General features: G+C 51.0%; 1 protein-coding gene across 4 annotated transcripts in view; it reads right to left on the reverse strand.

The window, feature by feature from the left end:
- Positions 1-7,435: 7,435 nt before the first annotated feature.
- The window catches only part of ZNF362 (zinc finger protein 362), a 48,815-nt gene continuing 38,637 nt past the window's right edge, over positions 7,436-17,613 (reverse strand). For all 4 annotated transcript variants that reach the window (XM_073601449.1, XM_073601447.1, XM_073601448.1 and 1 more), the window contains exons 6-8: positions 9,502-9,580; positions 8,392-8,550; positions 7,436-8,240 (exon numbers count right to left, since the gene is read on the reverse strand). In XM_073601449.1, the coding sequence (XP_073457550.1) occupies positions 8,124-8,240; positions 8,392-8,550; positions 9,502-9,580 (355 nt within the window). In that variant the 3' untranslated portion in view covers positions 7,436-8,123. The remainder of the gene's footprint in view (positions 8,241-8,391; positions 8,551-9,501; positions 9,581-17,613) is intronic.

Genomic DNA, 17,613 nt, shown 5'->3' on the forward strand with positions numbered 1-17,613 from the left:
AAAGGGAGGGATACACCAAACCTATCCCTACCATAGAGAGATATACCAAACCCATCCCACCATGGAGAGAGAGGGAGAGATACACCAAAACCATCCCTACGATAGAGAGATACAACAAACCCATCCCTACCATAGAGATACAACAAACCCATCCCACCATGGAGAGAAAGGGAGAGATACACTACAGGATGCTGAAGACTGCCTGCACGAAGAGCAAACAATGACCTACAACTGAAGGACTTTGAGGACTCAGTATATTCTGACACATGGCAGAACCCCCAATACAAATATTAAAACTACTGGCATCCAACTATGCCCCCCAACCCCTCACCCCAGCTATGCCTGACACACATGCAACAAGAATTTGTGAGACGTCCTGAGGAAAGAATTAGAAAACGAAGTGCCTGACTTAAACGACTTAACAAAAGACACCCCCCCCCCTCCCCAAACGGAACAGCAAGAATGTACAGAGCTCAGACTATTCACAACTATTACAGCAGAGAGGAGACAAATCCACCATCACGGATATCCCAGATCCTCTCCGCCATCAATATATACCCGATTCTCTCCACCAATGGACACCCCACATTCTCTCCACCATTGATACCCTAGATCCTCTCCTCCAGTGGATACCCCAGATCCTCCCCACCAATGGACACCCCACATCCCCTCCTTCAATGGATACCCCAGATCCTCTCCTCCAGTGGATACCCCAGATCCTCCCCACCAATGGACACCCCACATCCTCTCCTTCAATGGATACCCCAGATCCTCTCCTCCAGTGGATACCCCATATCCTCTCCTCTGATGGATACCTAAACTCCACTCCACAGATGGATACCCCAGATCCTCTCCTCCGATGGATACCCCAGATCCTCCCCACCAATGGACACCCCACATCCTCTCCTTCAATGGATACCCCAGATCCTCTCCTCCAGTGGATACCCCATATCCTCTCCTCTGATGGATACCTAAACTCCACTCCACAGATGGATACCCCAGATCCTCCCCTCCGATGGATACCCCAGATCCTCCCCACCAATGGACACCCCACATCCTCTCCTTCAATGGATACCCCAGATCCTCTCTTCCAATGGATACCCCAGATCCTCTCTTCCAATGGATACCCCAGACCCTCCCCACCAATGGACACCCCACATCCTCTCCTTCAATGGATACCCCACATCCTCCCCACCAATGGACACCCCACATCCTCTCCTTCAATGGATACCTAAACTCCTCTCCACAGATGGATACCCCAGATCCTCTCCGCCAATGGATACCCCAGATCTTCGCCAGCAATGAATATTGGAATCCTCTCCACCAATGGATCCCCTGATGCCCTTCACTAATAAATATTCCAATCCTTCTAGCAATGTATACCCTGATTTTCCCATCAATAGATACTTTACAGCTTCCACCACTTAAAATGAGATAACCAATGCGATTTATAAAGAAGAAGGAAGAACGATTCACTGCGGTCACTGTATGATGGGAAAGGACTATTAGGATATTCCCTTGTGTCCGGGGTAGGCATTTCTTTAGAATATCACTGACTATAAAGGACCAGCAGAGGGAGACAGAGCACCATGTACTCAGGGTTAAAGTGATACTAAAACACAAGTTGTGTAATTCTCCCTTCTATCTCTGTATGTGGATATCACTGTAATTATTATAATAAAAAAAACATGCAAGTCCCTTTTTCCTAAGACCCCTTTCACACTGGGGCGTTGGCGCAGTTGGCGGTAAAATGCCGCTACTTTTAGCGGCGCTTTACTGCTGTTTTTGCGGGGGTTTTCGGCAGCTAGCGGGGCGGTTTTAAGCCCTGCTAGCGGCCAAAAAAGGGTTAAAACGAACCGCAAAGCTGGCGGTTTGGCAGCCGTGCCCATTCAGTTCAATGGGCAGGAGAGGTGTATACACCACTCCAAAGATGCTGATAGCAGGACTTTTTTTTACCATCCTGCCAGCTCACCTCTCCAGTGTGAACACCGAGGCTCCTTACAGGGGTTATGCAGGTGCTATTTTTAGCTCTGTATCGCCTGTAAGAGCCGGTTCACACTAGAAGTGGCACGACTTGCAGGTCGCCTCACCGACTTGCAAGACGACTTCTGTATAGAAGTCTATGCAAGTCGCCCCCAAAGTAGTACAGGAACCTTTCTTCTAAGTCGGAGTGACTTGCGTCGCTCCGATTAGAACGGTTCCATTGTACAGAATGGGAGGCGACTTGTCAGGCGGCTAGGTCGTCTGACAAGTCGCCCCCGTGTGAACCGGCTCTTAGGGTCTCAGTGTGGGGTCTAATGGATATCCAGCTGTCACATGACCCGGCTCTCTCCCAGCCTGCCTGCAGGGAAACATAAGCAGGAGGAGCTTCTAGTCCTCTGCTGCTGGTCACATGTTCAATATAAAAAAATAACAGCCTTTGGAACACAGAGTAAAAATAAATACATAATATTAATAAACCGTTTTAAATTGTCATACAAATATATATTTGAAATAAAATCTTTATTATTTTTGGCAATAACATTTCTGCCAATCACAGGCTGTGTCACGCTCCCTCCAGCCTGTGTCTTAGAATAAGAGGGAGGTGAAGCCTCCATTAATCTACATGTAATACTTTGGCCTCCATTGTGGTTAGCTGGTTAGTGGGCATGGAGGAGTAAGGGGGGGGAGTGGCCTTTTGTGTATACGCCCACATGTGTGACTATAGTCACATGGTCTGCTCATATGTGATAGGGAGGAAATGCTCAGCATAGAAACTCACTGAAAACTGAGCATGTGCAAAGCTGCCACCACAGTTGCAAAATCCTTAGCTGTACTGGGGACATGGACAGAAGGGGGAGATAGAGAGAGGCAGGATCAGCCAGGATTCTTTCAGAATACAGAACAGGAATCTCATGGTGATGAGTGAGGATGACCAGCATGGAATATACCATTTATTCATTGTTCTCTATGATGGGGGTTTAGTGACACTTTAATGGCTGACGGCTGGGGCAAGGGACAAGGTGGGATGTAATGGGATCCTTATCAGGGACAAGGTGGGATGTAATGGGATCCTTATCAGGGACAAGGTGGGATGTAATGGGATCCTTATCAGGGACAAGGTGGGATATACAGTGCCTTTAAAAAGTATTCCTACCCCTTGAAATTTCCCACACAAAGTGACACATAATTGTGAAGTGGAAGGAAAATGATAAATGATACAAATAAATATGTGAAAAGTGTGGGGGGGGGATTTGTATGGCGCCCCCCGGAGTCAATACTTTGTAGAACCCCCTTTCTCTACAAGTCTTTTTGGGGATGTCTCTACCAGCTTTGCACATCTAGAGAGGACATTTCTGCCCATTCTTCTTTGTAAAATATCTCAAGCTCTGTCAGATTGGATGGAGAGCGTCTGTGAACAGCAATTTTCAAGTCTTGCCACAGATTCTCAATGTGATTTAGGTCTGGACTGTGACTGGGCCATTCTAACACATGAATATGCTTTGATCTAAACCATTCCATTGTAGCTCTGGCTGGATGTTTCGGGTCGTTGTCCTGCTGGAAGGTGAACCTCCGCCCCAGTCTCAAGTCTTTTGTAGACTCTAACAGGTTTTCTTCTAAGATTGTCCTGTATTTGTCTCCATCCATCTTCCCATCAACTCTGACCAGCTTCCCTGTCCCTGCTGAAGAAAACCATCCCCACCACATGATGCTGCCACCACCATGTTTCACAGTGGGGATGGTGTGTTCAGGGTGATGGGCAGTGTTAGTTTTCCCCACACATAGCGTTTTACTTTTAGGACATAAAGTTGAATTTTGGTCTCATGTGACCAGATCACCTTCTTCCACATGTTTGCTGTGTCCTCCACATGGCTTCTCACAAACTACAAACAGGACTTCTTGTGACTTTCTTTCACCAATGTCTTTCTTCTTGTCACTCTTCCATAAAGGGCAGATTTGTGGAGAACACGACTAATAGTTGTCCTGTGGACAGATTCTCCCACCTGAGCTGTGGATCTCTGCAGCTCCTCCAGAGTTACCATGGACCTCTTGGCTCTTCTCTGATGAATGCTCTCCTTGCCCGGCCGGTCAGTTTAGGTGGACGGCCATGTCTTGGTAGGTTTGCAGTTGTACCATACTCTTTCCATTTTCCGATGATGGATTGAACAGAGCTCCGTGAGATGGTCAAAGCTTGGGAGATTTTTTTAATAACCTAACCCTGCTTTATACTTCTCCACAACTTTATCCCTGACCCGTCTGGTGTGTTCCTTGGCCTTCATGATGCTGTTTGTTCACTAAGGTTCCCTAACAACCTCTGAGGGCTTCACAGAACAGCTGTATTTATACTGAGATTAAATGACACACAGGTGGACTCTATTTACTAATTCGGTGACTTCTGAAGGCAATTGGTTCCACTAGATTTTAGTTATCAGAGTAAAGGGGGCTGAATACAAATGCCCCTCCCCCCCACACTTTTCACATATTTATTTGTATCATTTATCATTTTCCTTCCACAATTATGTGACACTTTGTGTTGGTCTATCACAGGGATATGCAATTAGCGGACCTCCAGCTGTTGCAGAACTACAAGTCCCATGAGGCATAGCAAGACTCTGACAGGCACAAGCATGACACCCAGAAGCAGAGGCATGATGGGACTTGTAGTTTTGCAACATCTGGAGGTCCGCTAATTGCATATGCCTGGTCTATCACATAAAATGCCAATAAAATACATTTACGTTTTTGGGTGTAATATGACAAAATGTGGAAAATTTCAAGGGGTATGAATATTTTTTCAAGGCACTGTAACGAGATCCTTATCAAGGACAAGGTGTGATGTAATGAGATCCTTTACTGACAGTTTATTTTCCCACATTTGTTGGGCCCATGACAGTGGCACATCCCTCACTCTGCTCAGCTATCAAGCTTGTTGGTATCTGAGGTGGTGAAGATCAGAAGAACCTGCTTACAGATCTCAGGACATGGTGCACCAACCTGCCTACAGATCTCAGGACCTGTCGTAGCAGGCAGATACCAAGATCAGTGCTGGAAATCTCTTCATTGAAGAACATTATTCCTTCATCTTCTCAGCTCTTCCCCTATATCTCCATTCCAGACATCCCCCAGACGAGCACAGCCCTTCCTAAACCCCAATCTTCACTTCTACAAAGACTTCCCATCACTGCCAGCTCTAACAGAGGTCATCTGCTGAGACACGACAGAACTGCCTCCTCATGTACACTGTCACACCACCCTAGAGATCAACTCCACTTCCCCACCTAGGCCACTGTCCTGTCTGCAGCCAGATAGATGACCCTCCCCCACCCCGACAATCCAACTGGAACCAGAAAAATATTCTCACACTCCTGCAGACTTGTCACCCCACCTTACCACTGAGATGAACCCCATTTTCTCAGTTATTCAGTCACTGCCCCACACACCTGTAACAAGGGAGAGGAACCCCACCTCCTCATCTACATCAACATCCCACCCACAGCCAGGCAGAGGAACCCTACCTCCTCATCTACACCAACATCCCATCCACAACCCGGGAGAGGAACCCCCATCTCCTCATCTAAACCAACACTGTCCACAGCCATGGAGAGGGAACCCACCTCATCTACACCAACACTGTCCACAGCCATGGAGAGGGAACCCACCTCCTCATCTACACCAACATCCCATCCACAGCCCGGGAGAGGAACCCCATCTCCTCATCTACACCAACACTGTCCACAGCCATGGAGAGGGAACCCACCTCCTCATCTACCCCAACACTGTCCACAGCCATGGAGAGGGAACCCACCTCCTCATCTACACCAACATTCCATCCACAGCCCGGGAGAGGAACTCCATCTCCTCATCTACACCAACACTGTCCACAGCCATGGAGAGGGAACCCACCTCCTCATCTACACCAACACTGTCCACAGCCATGGAGAGGGAACCCACCTCCTCATCTACACCAACATTCCATCCACAGCCCGGGAGAGGAACCCCATCTCCTCATCTACACCAACACTGTCCACAGCCATGGAGAGGGAACCCACCTCCTCATCTATACCAACATTCCATCCACAGCCCGGGAGAGGAACCCCATCTCATCTACACCAACACTGTCCACAGCCATGGAGAGGGAACCCACCTCCTCATCTACACCAACATTCCATCCACAGCCATGGAGAGGAACCCCACCTCCTCATCTACACCAACATCCCATCCACAACCAGGCAGAGGAACCTCACCTCCTTACCTACACCAACATCTCATCCACAGCCAGGGAGACCAACCCCGCCTCCTCATTTACACCAACATTCCACCCAGAGCCAGGGAGAGGAACCCCACCTCCTCATCTACACCAACGCTCTATCCACAACCAGGGAGAGGAGCCCCACCTCCTCATCTACACCAACACACCATCCACAGCCAAGGAGAGGAACCCCACTTCCTCATCTACACCAACACTGTCCACAGCCAGGGAGAGGAACCCTACCTCCTCATCTACACCAACAATCCCCCCCCCCCCCCCCCCACAGCCAGGGAGAGGAACCCCATCTCATCATCTATACCAACATCCCATCCACAGCCAGGCAGAGGAACCTCCACCTCCTAATCTAGGCCAAAACTCCCCCCCCCCAAAGCCAGATAGTGATAGACCTTACTTCTTTATCTAGACCAATACTGTGCCCACAGCCAGGAAGAGGAACCCCGCCTACTACTCTAGGCCAGCACTGCGCCTGCAGCCAGGGAAAGGAACCCCTCCTACTACTCTAGGCCAGTACTGTGCCTGCAGCCAGGGAGAGGAACCCTACCTTCACATCTAAGCTGACACTCTGCCCACAGCCAGGGATAGAAACCCCGCCTTCTCATCTGGGCAAACACTCCACCCACAGAAGAATCCTACCCTCCTCATCTAGGCTGACATGCCACCCCCAGACATGTAAAAGAACTGTGCCTCCTCCTGACAAGCAGGGAAACTATACCTTCTCATCTAGGCCAACACTTTGTCTACAGCCAGGGAGAGGAATACCACCTCCTCATCTACACCAAAACTGTTCACAGACAGGGAGAGGATCCCTACTCCCTGGGGTCAAAACTCCCCTCCCCCAAAGCCAGATAGTGATAGACCTTACCTCTTTATCTAGACCAATACTGTGCCCGCAGCCAGGGAAAGGAACCCCGCCTACTACTCTAGGCCAGCACTGTGCCTGCAGCCAGGGATAGAAACCCTACCTCCTCATCTGGGCCAACACTACACCCACAGAAGAATCCTACCCTCATCTAGGCCAACAAGCCACCCCCCAGACAAGTAGAGGAACTGTGCCTCCTCCTGACACTCCGCTCGCAGCCAAGCAGGGAAACCCCCGACTTCTCCTCATCTAGGCAGCCGCTCCGTCTCCTTCCCAGGATGGGTGCTGAATTCTGCAGCATTTTGATTAAAAATCAGCAAACGCAGTTCTAATGTGTTCACGGCTTGTTTTGCTTTGTTTTAGCAGCACCAAATTCTTGGCCAATAAATAGGGTTTTATTGTTTTCTCATGTGTAAAAAAAATGGAGAATAAAAAAGTTAAACACGAACCAATATAAAATGCGAGAGATTCAAAGTGCTAGGCTGGGGACTTCGCACGCCACCAAAATAATTTGGGCAAATCAATGTACAGTTAGAGCAGCCAATCAGAATCTCACTAACATCAAAATTCAGCCAATCCAGGATCATTCCAAGTGGCAGCCAATCAAAAGCTCTTTTTTTTTTTATTTTTTTTGTTTTCTTTTTGTTTTTTATACTCCAAGGTAAAGTCCAGTTAAACACGTGTTTGACACAACAGTTTGGCCAAATAAGGTTTGTAATCCCAAGGGCAACCGAGAAGAGATAAAATCCATGTGTACTCATAGAGAAGGGAAATGTAGAAGGTCCTCAGGCAGCTGCCACAAGAGGCGGTCCCTGACAACACTATTGGTTGTCAGAGAACCCAAGTGCATGACAGGTGCTCCAGAGAAAGGTGAAGAAAGGGGGAGCTAGTCCAGGCCCCAGATCCATCCCAACAAGGTAGCTGCTTCCACAGAAAGAGGATAAAGCGGGCTGCAGCCCAGGCCGCCGTCGGCATTTGGTCACCGGCTCCTGGGCTGGGATTCCTCCCCATGCTTTATATGAGGGAAATTCTAACAGGAATGCCAGGAGAGTCGGTCCTCTGAGGAGAATGATGATTGACCAGGTGCTCGACCACTGTGTGCTTGGACATATGCTTCATCAAATAGGTCTCCTGCAAGGAGAGAAAAGGGATGGAGTGATCCACACGGGGAAAGATCTGCCATCTCAGCAATGTATGGTTAGTGGGGCCCCCAGATACCCCCCTCAGCATGCGGTGTGAGGATACAGGCAGGGATAGTATGAAAGCTGAGCTAGGTACTTACAGAGGTGTATGCTCTCCCGCACATACTGCAGCAGTAGGCCTTGGCGTGTTTCACCGCGTGGGCCGAGAGGTGGATCTGAAGTGAGGCGGAGTCCGTGTACGCCCGGTAACAGTTAGGACACTTGTACGGCTTGTCTTTATTGTGCTGTCGCTGGTGAGACTGCCGAACAGAAGAAAGGATGTTTTAAGGCCAATATGTATTCTTCTACATATTTTTGGTAAAAAAAAAAAAATCCCAATAAGCTTATATATTGATCAGTGTGTGCGAAAGTTACAGCGCTTACAAACTATGGGATATATCATGGGGGGCTCAACCTGCGGCCCTCCAGCTGCTGTGATACCACAAGTCCCATAATGCATTGCAAGGCTGATAGTTCCAAGCATGACTCCCAATGGCAGAGGCATGATGGGATTTGTAGTTCTACAACAGCTGGAGGGCCACAGGGTGAGCACCCATGGTATATATACTGGAATTTTTTTTAACTAGTAATGGCGGCAATTAATGACTTATAATGGGACTGTGATAGTGCAGCAGACAATCTGACACTAACTGACTAACTGCCACTGACATCACTAGTGACACTAATACAGTGATAATACTAAACACTGTCACTGTACTAATGACACTGGCTGGGAAGGGGTTACCATCTAGGGTAATCAAGGGGTTAAATTTGTGGCCTAGCAATGTGTAATATGTGCGGAATTTGTACTAAATGTCTCTGTTTCTTATCACTGCTTTGCTATCTCTGTACAGAGCTTCATGTTGATTGTCAACACAGGGCTGTGATTGGGTACAACTGATCAGCAGGTCCTGGCCGTGAATCATTGGCTGGAACCTGCTGACAGCCTCCCGCTATGTACAATCACAGTGGGTGTCGGCGGGGCCCTAAACGTACAGGTATGTCACATTACAGGAGGGGCCGCCCCTCTGCAGTATATTGTGGGAGGGCGGGTCCACAGAAGATAACAATATGGCCGACCCCCTCCCTTATACACAACTAGTCAGCTACAGAACGGAGGGGCACATTCTGTTATTTTAGCCCCCCGTTACAGTCACATACAAGGTAGGTATTGTTATCAATGGAGAAAGCAGAATTAGAGGGCCACTAACCTGCAGATTGGAGAGCTGGGTAAACGCCTTCTCACAGCCGGGCTGCGGGCACTTGTAAGGCCGGTCACCAGTATGAATCCTAAAAAAAAAACCATAAATCCATCTGTAAGCCATAAATCCATCTATACACTTCACCCGTGTCCCCCGAGCACAGACACCAAGTACCCGACTCCTGGAACATCACATAATCCATCTGCTGGAGTTCATTGGAGGGACACAAGAAATCAGCTACAGTCAGGCTATACTGCCCCCTAGAGGAGGACCGCACACCAGCCGACTGAAAAACGAGCCCCTCCTTTACCCAGCATGCCTCAGTTTTGTTGTAAAGTAGTAACAAGGACATGAACCAAAACATGGGACGCGTGTCCTGCAATAGTCTGCAAGAAATGGATTTTACATTGAAGAATTGGTTACCCCAACATGTCCTCCCCCCCCGATATGTGTCTGCTGTCCCATGTACTGGTATGAGGAAATCTCCTCCCCCTCCCCCCCGTCCCATGTACTGGTATGTGGAAGTCTCCTCCCCCTCCCCCCCCCGTCCCATGTACTGGTATGTGGAAGTCTCCTCCCCCCGTCCCATGTACTGGTATGTGGAAGTCTCCTCCCCCTCCCCCCCGTCCCATGTACTGGTATGAGGAATTCTCCTCCCCCTACCCCCCGATATGTGTCTGCTGTCCCATGTACTGGTATGGAGAAGTCTCCTCCTCCTCCCCCCCGATATGTGTCTGCTGTCCCATGTACTGGTATGTGGAAGTCTCCTCCCCCTCCCATGTACTGGTATGTGGAAGTCTCCTCCTCCTCCCATGTACTGGTATGTGGAAGTCTCCTCCCCCTCCCCCCCGTCCCATGTACTGGTATGTGGAAGTCTCCTCCCCCCCATGTACTGGTATGAGGAAGTCTCCTCCCCCCCATGTACTGGTATGAGGAAGTCTCCTCCCCCTCCCCCGTCCCATGTACTGGTATGTGGAAGTCTCCTCCCCCTCCCCCCGTCCCATGTACTGGTATGTGGAAGTCTCCTCCTCCTCCCCCTCCCCCCGTCCCATGTATTGGTATGAGGAAGTCTCTTCCCCCCCCCCCCGATATGTGTCTGCTGTCCCATGTACTGGTATGGAGAAGTCTCCTCCCCCTCCCCCCCCGATATGTGTCTGCTGTCCCATGTACTGGTATGGAGAAGTCTCCTCCCCCTCCCCCCCGATATGTGTCTGCTGTCCCATGTACTGGTATGGAGAAGTCTCCTCCCCCTCCCCCCCGATATGTCTGCTGTCCCATGTACTGGTATGGAGAAGTGTCCTCCTCCTCCCCCCTGATATGTCTGCTGTCCCATGTACTGGTATGGAGAAGTCTCCTCCCCCTCCCCCCTGATATGTCTGCTGTCCCATGTACTGGTATGAGGAAGTCTCCTCCCCCTCCCCCCCGATATGTGTCTGTTGTCCCATGTACTGGTATGAGGAAATCTCCTCCCCCTCCCCCCCCGTCCCATGTACTGGTATGTGGAAGTCTCCTCCCCCCCGTCCCATGTACTGGTATGTGGAAGTCTCCTCCCCCTCCCCCCCGTCCCATGTACTGGTATGTGGAAGTCTCCTCCCCCTCCCCCCCGTCCCATGTACTGGTATGAGGAATTCTTCTCCCCCCCCGATATGTGTCTGCTGTCCCATGTACTGGTATGGAGAAGTCTCCTCCTCCTCCCCCCCGATATGTGTCTGCTGTCCCATGTACTGGTATGTGGAAGTCTCCTCCCCCCCATGTACTGGTATGAGGAAGTCTCCTCCCCCCCATGTACTGGTATGAGGAAGTCTCCTCCCCCTCCCCCCGTCCCATGTACTGGTATGTGGAAGTCTCCTCCCCCTCCCCCCGTCCCATGTACTGGTATGTGGAAGTCTCCTCCCCCTCCCCCCGTCCCATGTACTGGTATGTGGAAGTCTCCTCCTCCTCCCCCCGTCCCATGTACTGGTATGGAGAAGTCTCCTCCCCCTCCCCCCCGATATGTGTCTGCTGTCCCATGTACTGGTATGGAGAAGTCTCCTCCCCCTCCCCCCCGATATGTGTCTGCTGTCCCATGTACTGGTATGGAGAAGTGTCCTCCTCCTCCCCCCTGATATGTCTGCTGTCCCATGTACTGGTATGGAGAAGTCTCCTCCCCCTCCCCCCTGATATGTCTGCTGTCCCATGTACTGGTATGAGGAAGTCTCCTCCCCCTCCCCCCCAATATGTGTCTGTTGTCCCATGTACTGGTATGGAGAAGTCTCCTCCCCCTCCCCCCCGTCCCGTGTACTGGTATGTGGAAGTCTCCTCCCCCTCCCCCCGTCCCATGTACTGGTATGAGGAAGTCTCCTCCTCCTCCCCCCTGATATGTCTGCTGTCCCATGTACTGGTATGGAGAAGTCTCCTCCCCCTCCCCCTCCCCCCCGATATGTGTCTGCTGTCCCATGTACTGGTATGGAGAAGTCTCCTCCCCCTCCCCCCCGATATGTCTGCTGTCCCATGTACTGGTATGGAGAAGTGTCCTCCTCCTCCCCCCTGATATGTCTGCTGTCCCATGTACTGGTATGGAGAAGTCTCCTCCCCCTCCCCCCTGATATGTCTGCTGTCCCATGTACTGGTATGAGGAAGTCTCCTCCCCCTCCCCCCCAATATGTGTCTGTTGTCCCATGTACTGATATGGAGAAGTCTCCTCCCCCTCCCCCCCGTCCCGTGTACTGGTATGTGGAAGTCTCCTCCCCCTCCCCCTGTCCCATGTACTGGTATGAGGAAGTCTCCTCCCCCCCCCCCCGATATGTGTCTGCTGTCCCATGTACTGGTATTGAGAAGTCTCCTCCTCCTCCCCCCCGATATGTGTCTGCTGTCCCATGTACTGGTATGTTGAAGTCTCCTCCCCCTCCCCCCATCCCATGCACTGGTATGTGGAAGTCTCCTCCCCCTCCCCCCGTCCCATGTACTGGTATGAGGAAGTCTCTCCCCCCACCCCTATATGTGTCTGCTGTCCCATGTACTGGTATGGAGAAGTCTCCTCCCCCTCCCCCCCCGATATGTGTCTGCTGCCCCATGTACTGGTATGGAGAAGTCTCCTCCTCCTCCCCCCTGATATGTTTGCTGTCCCATGTACTGGTATGAGGAAGTCTCCTCCTCCTCCCCCCCGATATGTGTCTGCTGTCCCATGTACTAGTATGGAGAAGTCTCCTCCCCCCCCCCCCCCGATATGTGTCTGCTGTCCCATGTACTGGTATGTGGAAGTCTCCTCCCCCTCCCCCCTGATATGTCTGTTGTCCCATGTACTGGTATGGAGAAGTCTCCTCCCCCTCCCCCCCGTCCCATGTACTGGTATGTGGAAGTCTCCTCCCCCTCCCCCCGTCCCATGTACTGGTATGTGGAAGTCTCCTCCCCCTCCCCCCCGTCCCATGTACTGGTATGTGGAAGTCTCCTCCCCCTCCCCCCATCCCATGAACTGGTATGAGGAAGTCTCTCCCCCCCCCCCCCCCCGATATGTGTCTGCTGTCCCATGTACTAGTATGGAGAAGTCTCCTCCCCCTCCCCCCGATATGTGTCTGCTGTCCCATGTACTGGTATGTGGAAGTCTCCCCCCCCCCCATGTACTGGTATGAGGAAGTCTCCTCCCCCCGTCCCATGTACTGGTATGTGGAAGTCTCCTCCCCCTCCCCCCGTCCCATGTACTGGTATGTGGAAGTCTCCTCCCCCTCCCCCCGTCCCATGTACTGGTATGAGGAAGTCTATTTCTCCCCCCCCCCGATATGTGTCTGCTGTCCCATGTACTGGTATGGAGAAGTCTCCTCCCCCTCCCCCCCGATATGTGTCTGCTGTCCCATGTACTGGTATGGAGAAGTCTCCTCCCCCTCCCCCCCGATATGTGTCTGCTGTCCCATGTACTGGTATGGAGAAGTCTCCTCCCCCTCCCCCCAATATGTGTCTGCTGTCCCATGTACTGGTATGGAGAAGTCCCCCCCCCCCCACCGATATGTGTCTGCTGTCCCATGTACTGGTATGGAGAAGTCCCCCGTCCCCGATATGTGTCTGCTGTCCCATGTACTGGTATGGAGAAGTCTCCCCCCCCCCAATATGTGTCTTCTGTCCCTTGTACTGGTATATAGAAGTCCCCCCCCCCTGATATGTGTCTGCTGTCCCATGTACTGGTATGGAGAAGTCCCCTCCCCCCCCCCCCCGATATGTCTGCTGTCCCATGTACTGGTATGGAGAATTCCCCCCCCCCCCCCCCCCGATATGTGTCTGCTGTCCCATGTACTGGTATGGAGAAGTCCCCTCCCCTCCCCCCCCCCCCCCCCGATATGTGTCTGCTGTCCCATGTACTGGTATGGAGAAGTCTCCCCCCCCCGATATGTGTCTGCTGTCCCATGTACTGGTATGGAGAATTCCCCCCCCCCCCCCCCCCCGATATGTGTCTGCTGTCCCATGTACTGGTATGGAGAAGTCCCCTCCCCTCCCCCCCCCCCGATATGTGTCTGCTGTCCCATGTACTGGTATGGAGAAGTCTCCCCCCCCCGATATGTGTCTGCTGTCCCATGTACTGGTATGGAGAATTCCCCCCCCCCCCGATATGTGTCTGCTGTCCCATGTACTGGTATGGAGAAGTCCCCTCCCCTCCCCCCCCCCCCGATATGTGTCTGCTGTCCCATGTACTGGTATGGAGAAGTCTCCCCCCCCCCGATATGTGTCTGCTGTCCCATGTACTGGTATGGAGAAGTCTCCCCCCCCCCCGATATGTGTCTGCTGTCCCATGTACTGGTATGGAGAAGTCTCCCCCCCCCCCGATATGTGTCTGCTGTCCCATGTACTGGTATGGAGAAGTCTCCCCCCCCCTCGATATGTGTCTGCTGTCCCATGTACTGGTATGGAGAATCCCCCCCCCCCCCCCGATATGTGTCTGCTGTCCCATGTACTGGTGTGGAGAAGTCCCCCCCCCCCCCCGATATGTGTCTGCTGTCCCATGTACTGGTATGGAGAAGTGTCCTCCCCCTCCCCCCGATATGTGTCTGCTGTCCCATGTACTGGTATGGAGAAGTCCCCCCCCCCCCCCATATGTATTTGCTGTCCCATGTACTGGTATGGAGAAGTCCCCCCCCCCCCAATATGTATTTGCTGTCCCATGTACTGGTATGGAGAAGTCGTCCCCCCCCCCAATATGTATTTGCTGTCCCATGTACTGGTATGGAGAAGTGTCCTCCCCCTCCCCCCCCGATATGTGTCTGCTGTCCCATGTACTGGTATGGAGAAGTCCCCCCCCCCCATATGTATTTGCTGTCCCATGTACTGGTATGGAGAAGTCCCCCCCCCCCCCCCCCCCCAATATGTATTTGCTGTCCCATGTACTGGTATGGAGAAGTCTCCTGTTCTCTTTGTATTGCTTCCTTTGTGTGAAATCCCCGGTGATCCTGCCAGTCCCTCTGCTTTCCTATTAAACACCGACCTTATCAAAATATATTCATGGGTTACACCTATAATATTACTTGAACTTTGTTGTATTGTTATTATATGTTGGCATACTTCCTTTTCTATGTCTGACAGTATTGGAAACATGTCATCTTTTTCGAAATTTCAATAAAAATTATTGGAAAAGAAAGACTGACCACACTAAGCAGGAGAACACACTGTGGTCAATTCTCCAATTGTGCCGAGAACTCAGCCTGCCCCCCTCAAATGATCTGACTTGTCCTGACATGCCCACCCATCCCTGCACAGCCATTCAGTGAAAAAAAGATCAGTGTGCTGATGTTTCTCCTCCCCTAGCTCTTATGAAGCTGAGAACAGAGGGAATGTAAACACTTGTAAAAAAGGGGGGGGGGAGGTATTTATAATGTTTTTATATTCATACACCCCCTCCCCCCCCCCTTTTCATTTCTATTGTATACTGAATGAATCTTTTACAAGGTGATCGGTTACATAGACTTTAATCACTAAAATCCCATTTTCCTTTTCATCCATCAATGGACACAGGAATTCAAATGCATTCAGGATGTCCACAAGCAGTACCACTGAGGGGTGGGCAACACAGCAAAAATCCAGTAACAGGCCTCCGTAAGCGGACAGGGGTCCGCCTGCAACCCAGGAGCCACCTGAGGGTCCAACACCCACATCTGAAGAATAAATGGATGAGGTTAGGCTCCATGCCAGACAGGGGGAACCTTCTAACACAACCAAGGTGAGAGCATGGAGGATACACCCGATGCTCCAGACCAAGATGGAGGAGGCCACAGCCGGAGGAAAAACTGAAACTGAGTCAGCAAAATCTGATCAAATCAGAACCCACCGAAGAGGTGGAAGAGTAATAATTACACAACGGGGAAGAACAATCTGACATAGCCAACTTCAACACTGGGAGAACCCCCATAAGGAGGAAGATTCCCATAGGGAACCAGGTAGGAAAAACATGTGAGGCCCGTCAGCCTGGGGAGGGTCAAAGGATAGAACCCCCAACCCTGAGGAAAATAACTCAGTGACTAAAAGGAAGTTGCCCAACCAGACAACCAAATTTTGCTGAGCAAGGTGCACCAGGGAACGTTCAGTACTGCTACACATCGATTGCCCCAAAGGGCACGAGGAGACTCTTGAGTGCATTAGAGAACTTCAGGGTCAATGTGACAGGGGAAGAAAGTGCAAGGAAGACACCGCCACGGGGGTATACAGGAACAATAAGGCCTCACCCCCAAACGAATGAAATGGGGAACACCAAGGGAGACTAACAATGAGCACTAAAACATTATCTCTGACACCCTCAGGTCACACCAGGGCCTTCAGAAGAATGCTGTAGAGTCTGTCCAACTCTTACAAAGCCATGTGACTTGGAAACTCCCAGTTCCCCAAATCCACTGATACATTAACAGTTTTGGAGCGAAGGGCAGCTGAGAGCCCAACAAAATTCACCCAAATAAGGGGCAGAATCTGAAGGACCTTCCCCAGGAGAAGGGGGAGCACCAATCCCTGAGGTCCTACAGGGTTCTGTTAACCAATCCTATCGCTGGTACTCAGGTGAACAAACCTCTCCTTTCGGGGGAAGACACTACCTGTTGAGTCAGAATCCAAGGCACAGTCCTTTAGAAGGACCATTCAAGCCAAGCAAATATTCTCAGCATCGTCCAGAGCAAGGTTTAGACAATCCTAGTCACAGAAGGGACACCAACTTCTTCCCAGAGGTGAAGACACTGCATCCCCCTGATCAGCCCTTCTCAATGTCCACAAAGGAACCCTTAAAAAAAAAAAATTAAAAAAAAAATTCCGATCTCAGAGTACATCAGTATGATGGTCAGTGGGAAGAATGCTCCTTGCATTTGTGGCCATTGGGGGGACCCCCCCCCCCCTTACACAGAGCCAAAATGATCATTGTTGTTAGTGATTATTTATCCGAGAGGCAGAAATGGCTCATTTGTCAAGGAACCCTTGGGTTTCAAAGAAACCTGTTTGAGGCTTTCCTAGATGGTGTCCGGAGTATGAAACTTAAGCAAAGTGGGGTCCCCTGCAATGGAGGGACTATTTGTTCTGAGGGATCAGGCGGTAGTCCCAGGGCTGCAAGTTCTCCAGCACACTGAGTTGCCCGAATACAAAAGGAAAAGAGGAGGCGACTGCACCTTAGAACAGGGCAAGGCCCAAACCGGTCCAGTTGGAGCTTTAAGGCTCCAAGGCTGGAGAGAACAGGTGGATCTTCCAAAGTAGAGTAGCATGCACTGCATCAATGACATGACCCCCTGTAACTCTGAGGTGATGGTAACAACTGTCTTTTTAGTCACAGTCTAGTGGGACTTTGAATCTAAGCCACAAATGGTCACAAGGACCAGTGGTCCAGATTGATCCAAGGCCTTTGGAGGATTAGAGATGGGTTCTGCAGGGAAAGGCAGTGAAGAGTGTTGAGACCCTCTGCAGTCACTGTTTATGAGGAGCTGAATGCATTGGTTAACAAATGTGGATGTAGAGGCCTCTGAGGACAAGGCAGGACACTCTGCCCTCCCTCACAGAGCTGCGGAAGACTCCAATGAAGAACACTCTATAACAATAGGGGTACCAGGATCTAGATTTTGGCTCAGGCCCCAGAAACACTGCAGACTATGGGCTGGGGTCAACCTTAGCAGCGGGACTACCTCCTGTGTGCAG

The sequence above is a fragment of the Aquarana catesbeiana genome, linkage group LG10, assembly GCF_042186555.1.
Source record: "Aquarana catesbeiana isolate 2022-GZ linkage group LG10, ASM4218655v1, whole genome shotgun sequence".
NCBI lineage: Eukaryota > Metazoa > Chordata > Amphibia > Anura > Ranidae > Aquarana > Aquarana catesbeiana.